The sequence below is a fragment of the Pholis gunnellus genome (assembly GCF_910591455.1).
Source record: "Pholis gunnellus genome assembly, chromosome: 2".
NCBI classification, from domain to species: Eukaryota; Metazoa; Chordata; class Actinopteri; order Perciformes; family Pholidae; genus Pholis; species Pholis gunnellus.
Window position 1 is genome coordinate 23,933,866 of NC_136536.1, and position 20,497 is coordinate 23,954,362.

The 20,497-nt window shown below is 44.0% G+C and overlaps 1 protein-coding gene across 1 annotated transcript in view; it reads right to left on the minus strand.

The window, feature by feature from the left end:
- The window catches only part of slc38a5b (solute carrier family 38 member 5b), a 28,288-nt gene extending 8,713 nt beyond the window's left edge, over positions 1-19,575 (minus strand). The window contains exons 1-3 of the mRNA XM_079173577.1: positions 19,457-19,575; positions 5,484-5,634; positions 5,321-5,387 (exon numbers count right to left, since the gene is read on the minus strand). Coding sequence (XP_079029703.1) covers positions 5,321-5,387; positions 5,484-5,548 — 132 coding nt within the window. The 5' untranslated portion in view covers positions 5,549-5,634; positions 19,457-19,575. The remainder of the gene's footprint in view (positions 1-5,320; positions 5,388-5,483; positions 5,635-19,456) is intronic.
- Between the last annotated feature and the right edge of the window lie 922 nt (positions 19,576-20,497).

Sequence of the window (20,497 nt, forward strand, 5' to 3'; positions counted from 1 at the left end):
GTGTATCGTAAAACAACACTTACACACACAATATTAGGTAACGATGGTGGTCTTAGAGCTCTACAAAATGTACGAATTGACATGTTAATGACATGGCACGTACTAGAATATGACTGAGGTTTACTGAAGTTGAAGTCATTGAAAAAGAAAACTGCCCTTATAGGAACAGTGTGTAACATTTAGGGGGATTAATATTCATAACTTCATTCATAACTGGCTCTAGTGAGAGCCAAACACGTTTTATGTTATCTAAACATAGGGATGTGTTCCGAAACCCGGTAGGACAGGAGGACAGAAGAGAGGAGGACAGAAGACAGGAGCACAGAAGACAGGAGGACAGAAGACAGGAGGACAGAAGACAGGAGGACACAAGGCAGGAGGACAGAAGAGAGGAGGACAGAAGAGAGGAGGACACAAGGCAAGAGGACAGAAGACAGGATGGCAGAAGAGAGGAGGACACAAGGCAGGAGGACAGAAGACAGGAGGACAGAAGACAGGATGGCAGAAGAGAGGAGGACACAAGGCAAGAGGACAGAAGACAGGATGGCAGAAGAGAGGAGGACACAAGGCAGGAGGACAGAAGACAGGAGGACAGAAGACAGGATGGCAGAAGAGAGGAGGACACAAGGCAAGAGGACAGAAGACAGGATGGCAGAAGAGAGGAGGACACAAGGCAGGAGGACAGAAGACAGGAGGACAGAAGAGAGGAGGACAGAAGACAGGATGGCAAAAGACAGGAGGACACAAGGCAGGAGGACAGAAGAGAGGAGGACAGAAGAGAGGAGGACACAAGGCAGGAGGACACAAGGCAGGAGGACAGAAGACAGGATGGCAGAAGAGAGGAGGACACAAGGCAAGAGGACAGAAGACAGGATGGCAGAAGAGAGGAGGACACAAGGCAGGAGGACAGAAGACAGGAGGACAGAAGAGAGGAGGACAGAAGACAGGATGGCAAAAGACAGGAGGACACAAGGCAGGAGGACAGAAGAGAGGAGGACAGAAGAGAGGAGGACACAAGGCAGGAGGACACAAGGCAGGAGGACAGAAGAGAGAAGGACAGAAGACAGGAGGACACAAGGCAGGAGGACAGAAGACAGGAGGACAGAAGACAGGATGGCAGAAGAGAGGAGGACACAAGGCAAGAGGACAGAAGACAGGATGGCAGAAGAGAGGAGGACACAAGGCAGGAGGACAGAAGACAGGAGGACAGAAGAGAGGAGGACAGAAGACAGGATGGCAGAAGAGAGGAGGACACAAGGCAAGAGGACAGAAGACAGGATGGCAGAAGAGAGGAGGACACAAGGCAGGAGGACAGAAGACAGGAGGACAGAAGACAGGATGGCAGAAGAGAGGAGGACACAAGGCAAGAGGACAGAAGACAGGATGGCAGAAGAGAGGAGGACACAAGGCAGGAGGACAGAAGACAGGAGGACAGAAGACAGGATGGCAGAAGAGAGGAGGACACAAGGCAGGAGGACAGAAGACAGGAGGACAGAAGAGAGGAGGACAGAAGACAGGATGGCAAAAGACAGGAGGACACAAGGCAGGAGGACAGAAGAGAGGAGGACAGAAGAGAGGAGGACACAAGGCAGGAGGACACAAGGCAGGAGGACAGAAGACAGGATGGCAGAAGAGAGGAGGACACAAGGCAAGAGGACAGAAGACAGGATGGCAGAAGAGAGGAGGACACAAGGCAGGAGGACAGAAGACAGGAGGACAGAAGAGAGGAGGACAGAAGACAGGATGGCAAAAGACAGGAGGACACAAGGCAGGAGGACAGAAGAGAGGAGGACAGAAGAGAGGAGGACACAAGGCAGGAGGACACAAGGCAGGAGGACAGAAGACAGGAGGACTCAAGGCAGGAGGACAGAAGACAGGAGGACAGAAGATAGGAGGACACAAGGCAGGAGGACACAAGGCAGGAGGACAGAAGAGAGGAGGACAGAAGACAGGAGGACACAAGGCAGGAGGACAGAAGACAGGAGGACACAAGGCAGGAGGACAGAAGACAGGAGGACAGAAGACAGGAGGACACAAGGCAGGAGGACAGAAGACAGGAGGACAGAAGACAGGAGGACACAAGGCAGGAGGACAGAAGACAGGAGGACACAAGGCAGGAGGACAGAAGACAGGAGGACACAAGGCAGGAGGACAGAAGACAGGAGGACACAAGGCAGGAGGACAGAAGACAGGAGGACACAAGGCAGGAGGACAGAAGACAGGAGGACACAAGGCAGGAGGACACAAGGCAGGATGGCAGAAGGCAGGAGGACAGAAGACAGGAGGACACAAGGCAGGAGGACAGAAGGCAGGAGGACAGAAGACAGGAGGACAGAAGAGAGGAGGACAGAAGACAGGAGGACACAACGCAGGAGAACAGAAGACAGGAGGACAGAAGACAGGAGGACAGAAGACAGGAGCACAGAAGACAGGAGGACACAACGCAGGAGAACAGAAGACAGGAGGACAGAAGACAGGAGGACACAAGGCAGGAGGACAGAAGACAGGATGGCAGAAGACAGGAGGACACAAGGCAGGAGGACAGAAGACAGGAGGACAGAAGACAGAAGGACACAAGGCAGGAGGACAGAAGACAGGAGGACAGAAGACAGGAGGACAGAAGACAGGAGGACAGAAGACAGGAGGACAGAAGACAGGAGCACAGAAGACAGGAGGACACAACGCAGGAGAACAGAAGACAGGAGGACAGAAGACAGGAGGACACAAGGCAGGAGGACAGAAGACAGGATGGCAGAAGACAGGAGGACACAAGGCAGGAGGACAGAAGACAGGAGGACAGAAGACAGAAGGACACAAGGCAGGAGGACAGAAGACAGGAGGACAGAAGACAGGAGGACACAAGGCAGGAGGACAGAAGACAGGAGGACACAAGGCAGGAGGACAGAAGACAGGATGGCAGAAGACAGGAGGACACAAGGCAGGAGGACAGAAGACAGGAGGACAGAAGACAGAAGGACACAAGGCAGGAGGACAGAAGACAGGAGGACAGAAGACAGGAGGACACAAGGCAGGAGGACAGAAGACAGGAGGACACAAGGCAGGAGGACAGAAGACAGGAGGACAGAAGACAGGAGGACACAAGGCAGGAGGACAGAAGACAGGAGGACAGAAGACAGGAGGACACAAGGCAGGAGGACAGAAGACAGGAGGACACAAGGCAGGAGGACAGAAGACAGGAGGACACAAGGCAGGAGGACAGAAGACAGGAGGACACAAGGCAGGAGGACAGAAGACAGGAGGACACAAGGCAGGAGGACAGAAGACAGGAGGACACAAGGCAGGAGGACACAAGGCAGGATGGCAGAAGGCAGGAGGACAGAAGACAGGAGGACACAAGGCAGGAGGACAGAAGGCAGGAGGACAGAAGACAGGAAAACAGAAGACAGGAAAACAGAAGACAGGAGGACAGAAGACAGGAGGACAGAAGACAGGAGCACAGAAGACAGGAGGACACAACGCAGGAGAACAGAAGACAGGAGGACAGAAGACAGGAGGACACAAGGCAGGAGGACAGAAGACAGGAGGACACAAGGCAGGATGGCAGAAGGCAGGAGGACAGAAGACAGGAGGACACAAGGCAGGAGGACAGAAGAGAGGAGGACAGAAGACAGGAAAACAGAAGACAGGAAAACAGAAGACAGGAGGACAGAAGACAGGAGGACAGAAGACAGGAGCACAGAAGACAGGAGGACACAACGCAGGAGAACAGAAGACAGGAGGACAGAAGACAGGAGGACACAAGGCAGGAGGACAGAAGACAGGATGGCAGAAGACAGGAGGACACAAGGCAGGAGGACAGAAGACAGGAGGACAGAAGACAGGAGGACACAAGGCAGGAGGACAGAAGACAGGAGGACAGAAGACAGGAGGACACAAGGCAGGAGGACAGAAGACAGGAGGACACAAGGCAGGAGGACAGAAGACAGGATGGCAGAAGACAGGAGGACACAAGGCAGGAGGACAGAAGACAGGAGGACAGAAGACAGGAGGACACAAGGCAGGAGGACAGAAGACAGGAGGACAGAAGACAGGAGGACACAAGGCAGGAGGACAGAAGACAGGAGGACACAAGGCAGGAGGACAGAAGACAGGATGGCAGAAGACAGGAGGACACAAGGCAGGAGGACAGAAGACAGGAGGACACAAGGGCTGTGCCACATCCAATCAATTTCAGCAAACATCCCAGAGTGATTTAATGCAAAACAAATTAAGATATCAAACACACATTACTACTTTGCACTTAAATATTTAACATTTATTCCAACATGAAAAAAAACAGTAAATAACACTTTGATAAACACGTCAGGACATCTTATTTTAGTCACCCTCATATATATATATATATATATAATAATATATATATCATATAATAATATTCAATATAATATAAAACACACATATATATATATATATATAATTATTATTACTATATGTCCATTTCTCAGACAGGTGCTTCATGTCCCTCACTCCCTACCCTGGTGTTCTCATATTTCCTTACCTCCTCCTCCCTCACTCCCTAACTGTCCGTGATGGATCTGTCCCCGTTGTTTTAAAGATAAATAAGTTATTAGCATGACAGCATCCAGCTAGCCAAACCTGCCTGATACAGCTACTAGAGAAGCTTCATGTACTGCTTCCCTTTCCCGCTAGTCTGCTGTCTGATTGTGAGGTCAGGCTGATCTGGGATCAGCTTTTTCACTTCAGTTTCTCCTCAAAGTTCTCTTCTCTAACGGGTCTCGGAGGAGCAGTGCTCGCGCTGGCGCTCGCCTGTAGAGAATAGTCCTGACGAGAACGCGCAGCGAGAATCTATTTGAGGACGCCGATTGTCTAGATTGTATGTCACTCATTTATATCTTTAATCAGCATTAAAGCATCATTGGCTAAACTGCTTCCTAGACCCGCCTCTTTGGGGCAGTTTCTCCAGCGCCCCAGCTCAGCTGAGACGTGCACACGCGGAGAGGACGTGCAGGAAAAGCATATATTTACCGCAGATATCATATTTTACACATATTACTGGGTGATGCCATATTTCAAAAACTCAAATATTGACAATTTGTATAGTTTATTTTTTTTATTTTTTATTATTATTTGTAGCTCAGGGGGGGGCGGCGCCCTAGCGCCCTCTATTGACCAGCCGCTGTCTAACTGTTTGTCATAATTAAACCATGTGGCCCGGTGTATGGAGGACATTTCATCCAAACACATTAATCACCATCTGTAGACTAAGATGTTCATGTTGTTCTGAATTCTACTGTGTAAATGAACTCATGCATGGCCTCTGGCTTTGTCTCACACTCACATCTGTGAACTGAGGTCTCTTTGATCCATCACTCTGCTGCAGGAACTTTTCTTCCTCTGGTGCCATTCTGTAATATCCATCACAAACCAAAAAATAAACACTGCACAACTTGAAAGTCTATGAACATGGTTGATTCAGCAAGAATTCACAGCAGTAAACATACCCTCCCTCCTCAGGCACAGCAGCGTCATCGTGGTGATTTCCATTCGATAGCTTCTGCAGCTCCATACTTATGACAGGGACATATGTGACATATGTGGACTGATTCCGTCACATAGATGGAATTTATTTGAAAAGGGATTGAAAGGTGAAATCTGCAAAAGAAGAAACAAAACTCAAGAATTTTTACAACAACTCATGCACAATGTTTGCACATTTATCGTGTCATATTGATGGTAGAACACTGACCTCGTCAAACTACTTTAGCTGGAACTAAAATATGGTTTGTGCGTTTGTATAGCCACTACAGTTAAAAACACTGTGATACATTACTAGGTGGGGACTGCTACTGCGTATTTTTAGCCCCGCTTGCTTGCAGTGAAAAAGTAATAAGCATGTTTCAATGAGTCTTTGTCAAAACCAGACATTACATCTGGACACCCAATGACTTTGGTGCAGACAGTGACCAAACTTTATTTAAAACCAAATTATTGACGGATACTAAAACGCATGCTGAAGGTTCCAATTCAAATCAAGTCAACTTTATTTATAAAATCCAAAATCACAAATGGTCTTTATAATCTGTAGAATATATAACACCATCTATCCGTACACCCCTGATTTAGATATGGAAAAAAGCAAAAAGCCCTTTAACAGCAATCCTTTAACAGGGAAAATGCTTTATTTGTCACTGCGTTTACGTATTCAAGGACTTTGTCTCTGATTTTCTGTTGCTCTCAATGTACACACAGAAATAGACCTAGAGCTAAAACCAAGGACAACAAAGCTGAAGACCGCTTAAACATTTCACTACTATGCACAGGTATCAATTTCATAAAAAGTAAAAAACAACAACAACAACAACAACACAATGCCATTTGTAAGCATTAGGACAATAGTGCACTAGTTCATACAACAGGTTGCTTTAGATATTAAGTTGTATAACTTAGTTCGGGAACAAGGACCCCGCTCCGATCACATCTCATTTCCTCCGCACAAAGTATTTAAGCACAGCTGACTATTGACTTTCTCTTTGAGAGGTTGAGTTTGGTGTGGAAAGAGGTTTAACAGAGGGAGACGGCGAGCACGAGACAAACATTTATCAGATCAGAAAACAAGTTCAATATTTTGGCTTTGACAACAACTTTTTGGACTTTGGATTTGGCGGTTGGCATAAGCTGGTTTGGGATTGGATTAGGGTAGCAAATTAGGAAATGGATGACGATGATGATGTGGATTTTGATGGCCCCAGTCTCTCGAAGATGAGCATGTCGGTCTTAGCCCAATAGCCCTGTCTGGGGAATTGAAAAAGAAGATCGGAAAGGTGGAAATGGCTGAAGTCTTGAGAGATAGAAGCTTATTGGTAAAATGGAAGAACAAAGAAACAAGCTATGCATATGGGAGGTATCTGTGAAAAAAGGATAAATTATAAAAGATCTTTGGGTGGGAATTGAGAGACACGGTGGTGATAACAGGTATACCTGTAGACAAAGACCTCGAAAACTCAAATGGAGTATTTATGGGGGAGAGCAGAAGGAAGAGGTTGCTAATGTGGTAGGAAATGCTCACCAGAGAATGAAGCATACAGTACAGTGTTGCGAACGCAGCCCTGAGGCTGGCTCCTCCCCCAACCAATTCCCTAATCAGGCCCAGCATATATAATGCACCTGTTGGCTTGGCCTCATCGTTTTTGGCCCTTGTCCTGTATCTGTGGTGGCTTGTAGTGTTTATAGGTTTACAGAAACTCCATCATTGCTGTCTGAGTGACATATGTATATGTTAGTACCCCATATACGAACATATACATATGTTCGTATATGGGGTACTTAGGCAAAGGTTTCTACACTAGATGTCTATCTGATGGTGCTGTAGCTCAATTTAAAGAAGCGATTCCGTCTGAATTTAACTCAATACCATGCCTCAATATAACAGAGGACTCCTGTGCTAACTTCAGTCCGTCCCAGGTTGATGATCTTGTCGATAGTGCAACAGGCTCCTCTAAAAAAGAAGATAGTAAAACAAAGGAGGTTCGCTCCATGGTATAACCCTCAAACCCGCAAATTAAAGCAAACATCGCGAAAACTTGAAAGAATATGGCGTTCCACTAACTTGGAAGAATCTCGGTAATATAAGAAGGCCCTCCGTAATGCCAGAGCAGCCTATTACTCATCTTTACTAGAGAAAAAGAAGAACAAGCCCAGGTTTCTCTTCAGCACTGTAGCCAGGCTGACAGAGTCACAGCTCTGTTGAGCCGTGTAGTCCTGTAGACCTCAGAAGTAATAACTTCATGAACTTCTTTAATGACAAGATCATAACTATTAGAGAGAACATTAATAATCTACTACCTTCAACCAGTACCGATCTATCCTCAAATAGAGTAACCTTTGAAACAGCTGTAAACCCTGATATACGTTTAGATGCTTTACTCCCATCGACCTTCACCAATTGACGTCAATAATTTCTACGTCTAAATCTTCTACCTGTCTCTTAGACCCTATACCGACTAGGCTGCTTAATCATCTGATTCATTGGCAGGAGTTAGCTCCTGGGAGGTAATAAGAGGAACAACTGTAGGAAGTGACCATTATTATTATTAATAGTGATTGACATAGGGCGGAGTTTAGAAGAATGTGAGACAGAAGGAATACAGAAATGATCTTTCAACAGTGCTGACTGGGAAAAATTTAGAAAGGACAGTGATCTAAGAAATAGCGAAAGTGTATATTAATAAAGATGTAGTAGAAAATGTAAATGATTCCGTTTGTCAAGCTATCCTAGCAGTCCATGCAAAATATGGAAAAGAAGATTGTACCTTGGTTTACAAAGAAATGTGATGAAGCAATGAAATCTCAAAATAAAGGATTTTATTTTAAAGCATTCAAAAAATAATCATAGTTTGTCATAGAATATTATTGAATATAAAAAGTTGCAAGCAAATGTGAGGAGGATCTTTTGAAATACAAAGAAGGACTTTTGGAGGAAATGTTACTCAATAGGAAGGGAGACAAAAATTTATAAATATGGAAAATGATCAAATATATGAACGGGAATAAAAGAGTTTGGGTCCTAAATGATGGTGAAGCAACAGCAGTGAGAGATGAAGAGAAAGCAGAGATGTTGGAAAACTTTTGTTAAAACTCATTGTTCAGACAATATTAGTGAAGAGGGTAAGAGGAAGGTAAACTACAATAGTAGAGAATGAATATTTATTACAACAGGAAGATACCAATGATCTGCTGAACAAGCCTTTTACAAAGACAGAACTTAGCCGATGTCTCAAGAAGCCAAAAGGTCGGCACCAGGCAAGGATCAGATTTATTATCTTATGTTAAGCAATCTAAGGATATATTACTCAAACTATATAATAAAGTTTAGGAGGGTGGGAAATTGTCTCAAAGCTGGAAGGAGGCCATTGTATTCCCGATATGCAACCCCGGCAAATATTGCACAAACCCAGGGAACTACAGACCAATATCTTTGACATCAAATATGCAAAATAATGGAGAACATTATAAATGAAAGATTAACATATTCTACATATTCTACTGCCCCGGGGGGAGATCCCGACTTTGGCATCCAAGGGATACGTCCCTCCCCCACCCCATCCAGGCGCTCGAACGACGGGCGAAATCACCGCGACCATCTTTCACCATTCCAACGCTCCGACAGTCTCTATATATCCCACATTTCCAAGTGGACAGTCTCTCGACAGAAGAATGCAATCATCCAGCACAACATCCCTTTCCATCAGTCTGATAAAAAAGCAAAACTTTCCAAACAACAGCACAACATCACTCTCGCAAGTGGTCATGACGCCGATGACGTCATGAAGCATCTCACGGCCGGAGAAGCCCAGCCATCCACATCAGCCCTTTCAGAGGGCCAGGTGGTATCCCACCCTCTGTCCCAGAGACATCTCACCTTGCAATTTCTTTTCCCCAGACTTCACTATCAACTCATGCACATTTATCCCTCCATCCCAGCATCCTTTCCTGTTCTCTTGCTTTTGCCTTTCATGTCCCACCCACCTCTGCCAACTTTGCTCCACCCACCTCAACACCGGCTACCTCAACTGCACATACCTACCACAACAACAGGGATCCACGGGGTAGTCATTGGCCAAAATCCGTTCTTTCCTGCTGTTTCTGCTCCCCCTCCCTTCCTTCATCCCCCACTAGCGTGCGTTACCCATCCCACCTTAAATGCTCCCTTTTTTCCCACAGCTCTGCCAGCAGCCACTTCCAGCGTCGTTCTGACTTATTTCATGGATCGATTCATGGAGCCAGTGATGACAGTCGAGCCTCCCCAGTTGTATGTCGCCGGTTCGCAGCGGGGCCCGGGATCCTATGGAGCTAAATTTATGGAGCTAAATCCAGGTCAAATATTTTGTTAATTTGATAATAAAAATGTGAACCTGAAAGTTCAAGTTGTGGTCTTGAACATTGAAAAATACAGCAATGTATTCAAAATAAAAATAAGTGAATGACATTTTTTTTGGGGTTCAATATAATTTCGATTAAGTCCTGGAATTTTTTTGAATACATTTTTCTTTTTCATTTTTCACTTTCATACATATTTTGATATTTGAGGTCTTATATTTTTCAGTTTCAGATATTATATTTTCAGATTCAAATCTTTTTCGGTTTCAAATCTTTTTTCACTTTCAGATCGTTTTTTTTCAGTTCAGACTTTTGACCCTGATCTAGCGTGGGGGGCGTGTCATCATGAGTGACAGCATAACAAAGAAGGCTGAGGACTTCCTCAACCACGTTACCTGAAGGCAACGTGGGCACCGTCAGGCAACGTGGGCACCGCAAGAATTATGATTCAACACTTTCTATAGTATAGACCATATTCAAGTGAATATGCAGTGAATATGGGACCCGAAATCCTATCGCACACACTCACGCTCCACCTCCCCGACGGTGCGGGCGAGACAGGCCGGTGGTGTGCCCGATGCCGCGGGGTCGGGATCCCACCTCACCCGACACGCTGGCCCTCACTTTCATTGCACCATGGGGTTTGCTTCACCCTCTGATTCACGCGTGCGTTAGACTCCTTGGTCCGTGTTTGAAGACGGGTCGGGTGTGTTGCCGACATAGAAAGACTCCTGACGTCTTTTACTTGAGCTGATCCCCGATCCACAGGACCACAACTTGAACTTTTAGATTCAAATTTGTTTTTCAAATGATCAAAACTTTTGACCTGGATTTAGCTCCATAGGATCCCACCTCCGCCGGGGCGCCCGCTGGCCACCGCAGACCGCACGCCGGGCCGCGGTTGTGGAGCTGTTTCCCTGTGAAAGTGTTCGTTGAGTTGTAGATCCACTCGAGTCTCTCCTAAAGTTTTCAAAAGCACCGTAGCTTGTGTCCTGCTATGGTGTCCTCAGGTTAGCGTAGCGTAGCTCCAAACACCAAGAGCTCAGTTAAATTGAAACACATTCCCAGCCATAAAATGTACAACGCTTCCCCGACGCTGTCAGCAAGAACTACCGTTCATACAAATCCTTTTCTTGCTGAGTCAGGGCTGCCAGCTGTGGCGTTGACTGACCATTTCTTACGATGTCCAGCTTTTCCTGAAATGTCCTTCTTGAGAAAGGCATTGTCGGTAACTCCGCCACTAAATCCGTTTCTCCTATTATTCAGCCATTGAGTGTTAAAAAAACAAAGATAGGTAAAAAAAACAAAAAACTGCACCAAGCAAAACCCTAAACATTTTATAATGTCTTCCATATCTTTCAATTTGAACTCTTACTCCAACTAAGCTCTGCTGGCAAGTTACGTTTCGGTTCACAATAGTCACGTGCTCACCCACTGACCAATCACAGCACACACTGCACCTCACTGCAGAGCTGCACCTGGAAACTGTGCTGCACGTAATGCTGACGTAGTTGTAGGCCAGCTAGCAGCTCTGGCATGTCAAAGAATACGCCCAACATGTCAAACTAAAGATCTGATTGGTTGAAGACTATGACAATCCCTATTCACTTAAACTGCAAAGGGATTCACTTCTGAGTCTGCAGGCCTCGGGCCTCTCTTCTTACCTAGAGACACAGAGGTGAAATCTGATTGGATAAAATCTCTACTTAAAACAAGCTGCACTGGAAGCAGAGCAACTGAGGAACACAGTAGCTGTGCAATGAGAAAATAAGATAATGGGAAAAATATTTTTATAATTTATGATACATGATACACGGCCCACCACTGCTGTCCCCACAATCCAACCAAGCACAGCCTGTGTAAGTATTTCAATATCCAAATTAACGCAAATGCTCTAGCTTCAGCCTTAATCTTGGACCCGAGCGAGCCCAAAAGGTCTCCGTTCGGTTCCGAGGCTCGGTTCCGAATGTTGTAGAATAAATAAAAGAAATAATATATTTCTTTTTTATTCTTTCTAAAAAAGTCTCCTTAATTTAATCATGTTAACCATTTTACACACTGCAAACACCATTATAAACGATTCTATCTAACTAACTAAGAAGATCCGCCACAATATCATGTATTTTATGCCACAGACAGCGAGCCAACAACTCAGAGAATGCTTCGAAAACCGGGGCCATTGCTTCACCCTTAGCATATCACACAGCTAACAATATTATCACTTCACACAGATTTTAACGGTAACGTCCAAATTACTCTCCGTCAAAGCGTTCAGGAGTTACAGCCAACAAGCCGCAGAAAGCACAACTCCCACACTGCCAAATATTAGAACTGTATCATATCGTGAGTCGGTTTTCAGGGCGAAAACGGTGAAATCCCAAATTATTCCGTATGACAAATGTGTTCGTCTGCTAACTGACTACGTCTGGAACCTAAAATGGTGTTTCTCCATCCATCTGAGCCAAGATGGAGGTCAAAATGCCGGCGGTGAATCATACAGGGGGCTTGGGGCTTGGGGGCTGACCGCGGCACGGTTTTGGAGTTTTATTGGCTGAAAATTCTGTCAATCACTTCATGGAACATGCGAGTGTATTCCAAATAAGCATCCGGATCTAACGAGTGGTCACATCACAAGATCCGCCCAGCACAGCCTGAGCAAGGGCTCCAGAGACACAGAGACGAGGAAAATGCATGGAGGAGAGATATTAGAGGTCAAAATGGGTCAAAATGATGCCAAACAGCTCTGTTATGATAAATTGTACAATATGAGTGATAAACAAAGTGAAATATAGTGAAATATATAGTTATATACTATATAAAATTACAATGGAACAGCTGCAAATTCTGGTTCGAAAATGAGAATTTGGCATGTTCTTTTTTAGATAAACACCTATAACTGGGGTTTGCTTCACTTTATTTACACCAAATATTTTTGTGAGGCACCTGCAGCCTTTGTGCTATGAATTGGGAATGTTTTTAGGCTAGCCAGGGCCTCATTTAATAAATTACAGTGCTTTTTCTTCAGACGTTTGCTGTGTTCAGTCTTCAACTATTAACCAGTAGCATATACACAATATTTACTAATCTCATCAAATCTCACAATCACTAGTGTTATTCAAGCATCGACATTTTTAAAATAGACCTTGTAGTTACAGAATTGTAGTCTCTTTTGTATGGATTAGAATTTTCGAGAAGAGGCCTAAAAAAAGGCCTAGGGTTAATTAAAGAACCACACAGACCGCCAGTTTGTTAGTTTCCTTATACAACGTTTCACGTATGGCTTCCACCCAGGTTTGCAGGTTAAGCCAGAATCCTCCTCTACAAAATTTCCAATCAGCCATCTCAGAGCCCGACACAGTCAATAAGCTATTGGCCCAAGACGCATTCATGAGCGGTCCACTCACTAGCCCACCTTTCCCCATATTCTTAGTCAGTCCATTCGGTGTAACTAGTGGGAAATATCACTTATCATAGACCTCTCATCACTGCAGGGCTCCACTGCCCCAAGCATCAATAGTCTCATTCCAAGCCTTGATTACTCCATGTAGTACACAACAATCGATCACGTTACATCCCTCATCTGCCTCGCAGGTCAAGGAGCCTGGTCGCCTAAGGCAGACGTCACCAGCGTCTTCAAAGTCCTTCCCACCCACCCTAACTACCGGTACCTTTTCGGTGTTCTTTGGAAGTGTGTATATTACTCTACCGTGCATCAGTCCTTCGGTTGTAAGAGCAGCCTGAACATTTTCGATTGCTTATCCGAAGCACTCCGCTGGATCCTGACAAACGTCCAGAAACTTCCGTACGTCATCCATCTCTGAGACGAGTTCCTCACTGTCACGCAACCTTCCTCAAGCCCAGCACACGGCTTACACACACACGGGGCAGCACAACAAGAAGTAAACACAACACTGACATGTTATTCTCATAAAGCTCATATGTCTGACGTGATAGCAAACAGTTGCCTATTTATACATAAGGAAATTATGAAGCTATATCATGATTCATTAGGATTTGTGTTTGTGTCACCTGATAAATGTAAATCCAATAATCTCTCTATTTTAGCTCTGATTTAGGTCTCCACCAACTCCTGAGAAAATATCTGTCTCTAGCCGCTAAATGCTCCTCTATTTTCACCAGCTAGTCTCTAAATGTGATTGTAATGGATTGATGTAGGTTTTGCCAGGCAGTTGCTTTCCCCTCTTCCTGAGTCTTTTAGTCGTATACTGGACCGTACTGGCCTAATTTTCCCCTGGTAATAAGCTTGTAATAATACCTGTACAGATATTGTCTCAGGCCTGTGTGGTGAGATGTTGATAGCTGCCTACTGTCCCTTTTTACCCTGCACCTTCAGGGGGGTGAATTCGGCCATAGATTTTATTAAATCTAAAACTGGTATGGAATCTACTTCTGGGAAAAAGCAATGTGTCACTACGGATAAGAGGCCGGAGAGAAGCCAAGTCTGGATGGCTCCAGTTGTAGATATCTCGTCCCTGTAGGCCTCATGAACTGAACCTCATGACAGACACAGTGATAACAGCTGAGAATGACCTCCCTGTTCAAACACTGCTGAGCTGGTTCCTCAGACGTTGACATTTTGTACAGTAGTCATCACACGGACTCTATTTGTAAATACTGCCCCTACGCAGAGATGCATTTTACATCTCCATGCACTTTATTGGCATTACTATGTTTGTATTCATGTTTCACAGATAGAAATCAAAGATTTATGTTTAAAATTATTATCCTGTTGTTTTATAGTTCAGATGGTGGCAATCAGAACAAACCTTCCTTTAGATACCTTTACTCTGGAATGAGGTTTGTGTGCTCAAAATCATCACTTTCAAGATTTCAAATTGAAAACTGACACTAAATTAGCAGTAATGTGTTCCAGCATGCCTTTTAATCCCTAAGCCTATTTTTAGGCCTCTGCTCAAAAATTGCATACCCATACAAAAGAGTGTAGATCTCTAACTACAAGGTCTATTTGAATTATTTAAATAGACCTCAAATGTGAGATTTGCTCAGATGTGTAAAAATCAGTGTATATGTTACTGGTTAATACTAAATGAAGATGGCACACAGCTCAAATTGAAAATGTTCAGGTTCGCCTGAAAGCACTTTTATTGTATTTTTGTCTTTGAAATAATGCAGCAGTAAGCACAACATGTCAGTAGTCTCAAAAAAAGAAATTGGCTTTGATAAAGTGAAGCATGCCAAAGTTATAGAGGTTTTGGTATGGAGAGTTCGGCCCAATTTGTCATTGTGGAACCAGCTGTTCCAGCTGTGCCATTCTAATTTGATATACTATATAACTATATATTTCACTTGTTTTATGACTAATAGTGTTCAATCTTTCCAAATACAGCAGTTTGGCATCATTTTGAGCCATTTTGACCTCTCAGGGCCTGTTTTAAGTCTCCTCCAGAGATTTTTCCGTCTCTCTCAGTATTGGCGCTTTCAAAAGCCTATGATTGGCCAATTTAAGCATGCGACACCACGTTGGATGTGGCAGTGACTCAGGATTGCGATGGGAGTAACCTAGAATTGATTGACAGAATCCTTAGCCACTAAAAATCCAAAATTCACCTCGATACCTCGAGCGTAAAATCGATTCGTCGAAAAGTAAAAATCACAACCCCTTCGTCCAGCAAGGTAGGTTGACCAACATTTTTTCATGGAAAACTTTAGAAACACATAGGACAGATGCCAGGCACATGGCGTACATCCCAAGTCTCTTAATTGCATCCTCGTTTCCCTCACTTGGCTCCTTTCCTTGCGTCTTAGTCCCTCCCACCAGGGATGCATGGAGAGACGCAAGGAAACCATGCGAGGAGAGAGGAAACGAGGAAACATGTTTTAAGAGACATGAGACGTCGTTTCCTCAGTTGCGTCACGTGAAGCGACGTCTGTTTCTGATGACGGAGGATCAGCTGATCACAGCTGGATCAGCTGTCAGTCGGCTTTAACAGCTGGAGAGACTTTTGAGAAGTTTGTGTCTGTTCACATGATCACTGTACTTAATAATAGTAACTAATAATACTAATAACTCATAAAGACACACAGTAATCATGACTGTAGAGGTGTTTCTCTCTGTAGTCTGTTAACAAACTGTGTCCTGTGTTCTGTTTATAAGCGCAGGATCGTTTTCTACCGGTGGAATGCGATCGTCTTATTTATGAATTATTTGCGTCTGTACGTTTTGAAATTGTGACTTGGACGTCATTATTAAATAACCCAGAATATGATTATTGTTTCTCTTAAATGATAAAACTCATCAAACACTCAGGAATGATCAGCCTCACGTGACTGAATGAAATGATGATAAATGATGTAAAAAGATCTCTCACTTTAATTGTTTCATAATAAAGTTATTGAGGGAAATATCAGATCATGAAAACACAAATCTTTCTAATAAATGAAGAAAGTTGTTTGTGGTCCTTTTGTTGTTCAGTCTACAATGAACATATATTTAAACCAGGTGGTGAATGAGAAAACATATCAAATATAAACTAGAGTTTAATCTGTGATCTGTCTTCACTCTGGTGTTAAACTCAGTCAGTCAGTCCGATCGGCTGCAGCGTCCAATCACATAACTGATGAACAATGAGGGGGCGTGTCGGCCGTTAAAAGACTTCCTGTAAGTCTGTTCTCGTGGTTCCTCACTCATGGCTCCTCGGAGGTCCCTCCTCCATCCTCGCTCCTCGCTCCTCCGAGCTAAATAAGAGCTTTGGGACGGCCGTCAATATGGCGGCGCAGAACAACTTCCGGTTCGAGCGAGGATCGAGGAGCGAGGAAATGACAATTAAGAGACTTGGGATGTACCCATGGCTGCACGGATTTCTACGGGGATTTTGTCCGGTTTTCTCCGGTTTCTTCATGAAAATGAGCTCACAGTGAGAAGCGATATGAATGTTTGCGATGGTTTGTTGACTGTATGTTTATAATGGTTTCACTGAGAGAAATTCTGAAGATATCTCCGGATTGTGAATCCTCTTGCTCTCAGATGTATCGCTTGGCCATGATAGCCGTTAGTTTTGTGATGATATCTGGTAGAGGAGTGCAAAGCTCTAAACTCTCTCGCTGGTAACCCAAATGGGGCTCGTTCGGCACCAAAAGGTTATTAAAAAGATACTGATTGGGGTTCTGAACTTTTAACTGTGATCACATCACAACATCTCAACTTGGATGAATGATGAATTTCTGTAGCTCAGCAAATTTCACACATGATCAAAAAGTTGTTTAAACCTGCTTTTTATATGAAGTGGATCAGTTTAACCATTGTAAACAGTAAATAAGATAAGTGACCGGCTCACCTCATACTATCCACCTCCTTGTGATACAGGTACACCCACCCACCCTGTGCACCAATCAGATTAAAGAGTTTGGTGCCAAGTATTTTTGGCCAAAGACGAATATACAATTGCAAACAGAAACTTCTATTTTAGACTTGGTGGTGTTGCATGTGCTTTCAGTGGGTCATTGGGAGTCAAATGTTCAAGCCGTATTCATTCAACAAAAAACAGGTCAAACCCTGTGAGTGTAGGATTCTAACTAGCCCCGGCGTCGGCCACCAGACCTCTGGAGCTTGTCCAGAAAGCTGCAGCTCGCCTGGTGTTCAATCTCCCCAAGTTCTCCCACACAACTTCCCTTCTCCGTGCTCTACACTGGCTCCCTGTAAGAGCTCACATCCAGTTTAAGACTCTGGTGCTAGCCTACAGGGCAGTGAAAGGAACAGCTCCTTCCTATCTCCAGGCCATGGTCAAGTCCTACACCCCCGCCCGACCACTTGGCTCTGCTGCCTCGGGGCGATTGGTTCCCCCGTCGCTCAGAGGTCCCTGCGGTCGATCGACCCGGTCACGGCTGTTCTCTGTCCTGGCCCCACAGTGGAGGAATGAACTCCCCACTGACGTCAGCACAGCAGAGTCGCTGCCCATCTTTCATCAGGCTGAAAACTCACCTCTTCAAGAAGTGCTACCCTGAGCCTTCCACTCAGCACTGATTGTATTCGTATTAGTTTGTTGCACTGATTGTATGTGTTTGTTTATGCACTGTACGTTTGCTCTGGTTTATGCTCTTAGATGCTTGTTTAAAGGAGATGCACTTATGACTTCTGGTGACTAGTAGTTCTCTTGAATATCTATGTTGAATACACTTATTGTACGTCGCTTTGGATAAAAGCATCTGCTAAATGACTGTAATGTAATGTAACAACACCGTCCACATGAGGGTTTAACCCAATGTAGCCAGCATGTAAACCAGCCGGTTTAACACACACTACACATTAAAGCTAAAATGATTACACTGAGCTGAATAGATTATAAAGGTTGAGTAAGCAAAGACGCAAAGGAATAGTAGAATTTTTTTGAGTACCCTTGCTTTCTTTTTGAGAGATGTTTAGAATGGACTTCATAGCCTGGCTCTGTCAAAAGTTCAAAACTATACCTGCATTGTTCTAAAGCTCATTGATTCTCATTTGTTTATTCGGCACACAATCAGAAATTTAAATATTAGTGTTTATTACATTTTCATTTGTGTTTCGTGAGTGTGATATCCATCTGAATATCACATTCCTGGAGAGAAAGGGAGTAATTGTGTTTCCCTTAAATGCTGAACTATTTATTTAAGGAACATGTTTTATTCTCTCTGTTCAACACACTTTTCTGAAATTAAGACTTGTTATTATTCGGAAAAAATATTTTTTTGCAATGATGCAAAGACGTTTGAAACATTTTCATATGCTTACAGAAACAGAATCAAGCCTTTGACATACACAGCACACAGACACTGTTTTCACCGGGACAGTATAGAGTCTGCCACACAGTGAGGTGAGAGGGAACAGAAAGTGTACAATGTGTGCCAGACAGAGGCCCGCCCTGTTTTCCAACCATGGACTGTGTAGATCTGCAGCTTATATAATACTGTCACCTTTTTCATGTGTCATTTAAAAAAAGTGTGCTCTATTAGAGTTCTACAATAGACAATAGACAATATGACATCAAGCATCAGCTGAGGCTCATGTTTACCTTGACAGCAAAACCCTTTTCTGAGTTCTACTGTTTTTTGACATTTATGTATAGTAGTTAACATACATTAACATACATTAACCATTATATATTTTTTTCTTCACTTATTTCTTACCTTTCTTAACCTAAAGTCTTAGAACAATTTCAGAAAATGAAATGGCATACAGTAACAATAGTAGACATCCCACTGTCACGCAAAGTATGTTAAGTTCCTCTCTGACTTCATTACCATAGTTACATTGATAATTAATTTGGAAAATAATACTTAACAAAACTGGAATTGTTAATAGATTAGAAAATTCGGAATCATTCTCAAGCTCATTTCTGGAAAGTGAAGTAACTTTGAGTAGGTCTACCGTGATCTCACTGGAATTGTTTCACATCTGGAGCACAGCTGCTGAACCCGAGGATACAACTACTTTTAAAATCAAAGCCTCTGAGCACTGCTTAACAGAGCTCTGCTCTTCTGCCTCAGGTCCTCACTCTCCCTGGGCAGACCTCCCTCAAGTAGCCAACCCACGTGGCAGCAGAGCAGCTCCACCCCAGCCAGAAGAATGGAGTGAGGGACTTACCAGTACCTCCAGAAGCAGACCCAGATGACTCTCTGAAGCAGAGGGGGGCCTGTGTGGTGAAGTCCTGGGATCAGAGGTGTAGTTTTAAATGAGAGAATAGTCACACTGGCCTGTTTTTGGAGCCCAGAGAAGAGAAGCACAGAGCGTCTCGGGGAAAGGTTAGAGAGAGGGGAGCAAATGTAGGAGCAGGCAGTAAGTAGGAGGGCTGCTGAAAATGACGGTTTCAAGTTTCTTGTGATGTCACATGCAGGACACTCCTCTTCCTCTCCATAAAAAGAAAACAAGTTAACTGTGGCTTTCTGCGCTAGGCCTCTGCTCTGGGGATGGATTGCTCTGCGGCCGTCTCATACACACTGGACCTATTGAATTGTTTCTATGTTTCAACTCTTTTCCCCCTCTCTGCCTCTGAGTTGTGGTAACAGTGGAAATATGGTGAGGTGATCAGCACAGGGTTACATAAGAGCCTGGCTGCTGGTGGCCAGCTCTGTATTAAAAGCAAACTGGAAAAAGCTAGCTCTATTAGATCAATATGGAAGGTGAATATATAAACCAGCATTCCCATGAAGGGTCCGAAGTCATCGGATCGGTTTCAAACAACAGATGGTCCAGGACACACACATTCCGTGGTTATTTTGGTGTATTGTTTCCACACAGGAACATACTTTCAGCTGAGTGTGTGTGAGTGTGTGTGTGTGTGTGTGTGTGTGCGTGTGTGTGTGTGTGTGTGTGTGTGTGTGTCAGGCGGACTAAGAGACCTTGACAACATCAACACAACTGCACGTCCATAAAATATGGGGTCAGATCAGTCTCAATAATTGCAAATGCACACAGAAAGACTCACAAATGCAAACAGAACAATTCACAAATACATTCCAATGCACAAATAAATAAATTATGATTTATATAAATGTAAAAAAAAATTACAAATATATTTCTGCATTTGTATGTATTTGTTTGTGGATTTGTATGTATTTGTTTGTGGATCGCACTGCATTTATTTGTAAATCGCTTCACATTTATTTGTGGATTTATGAGACTCCC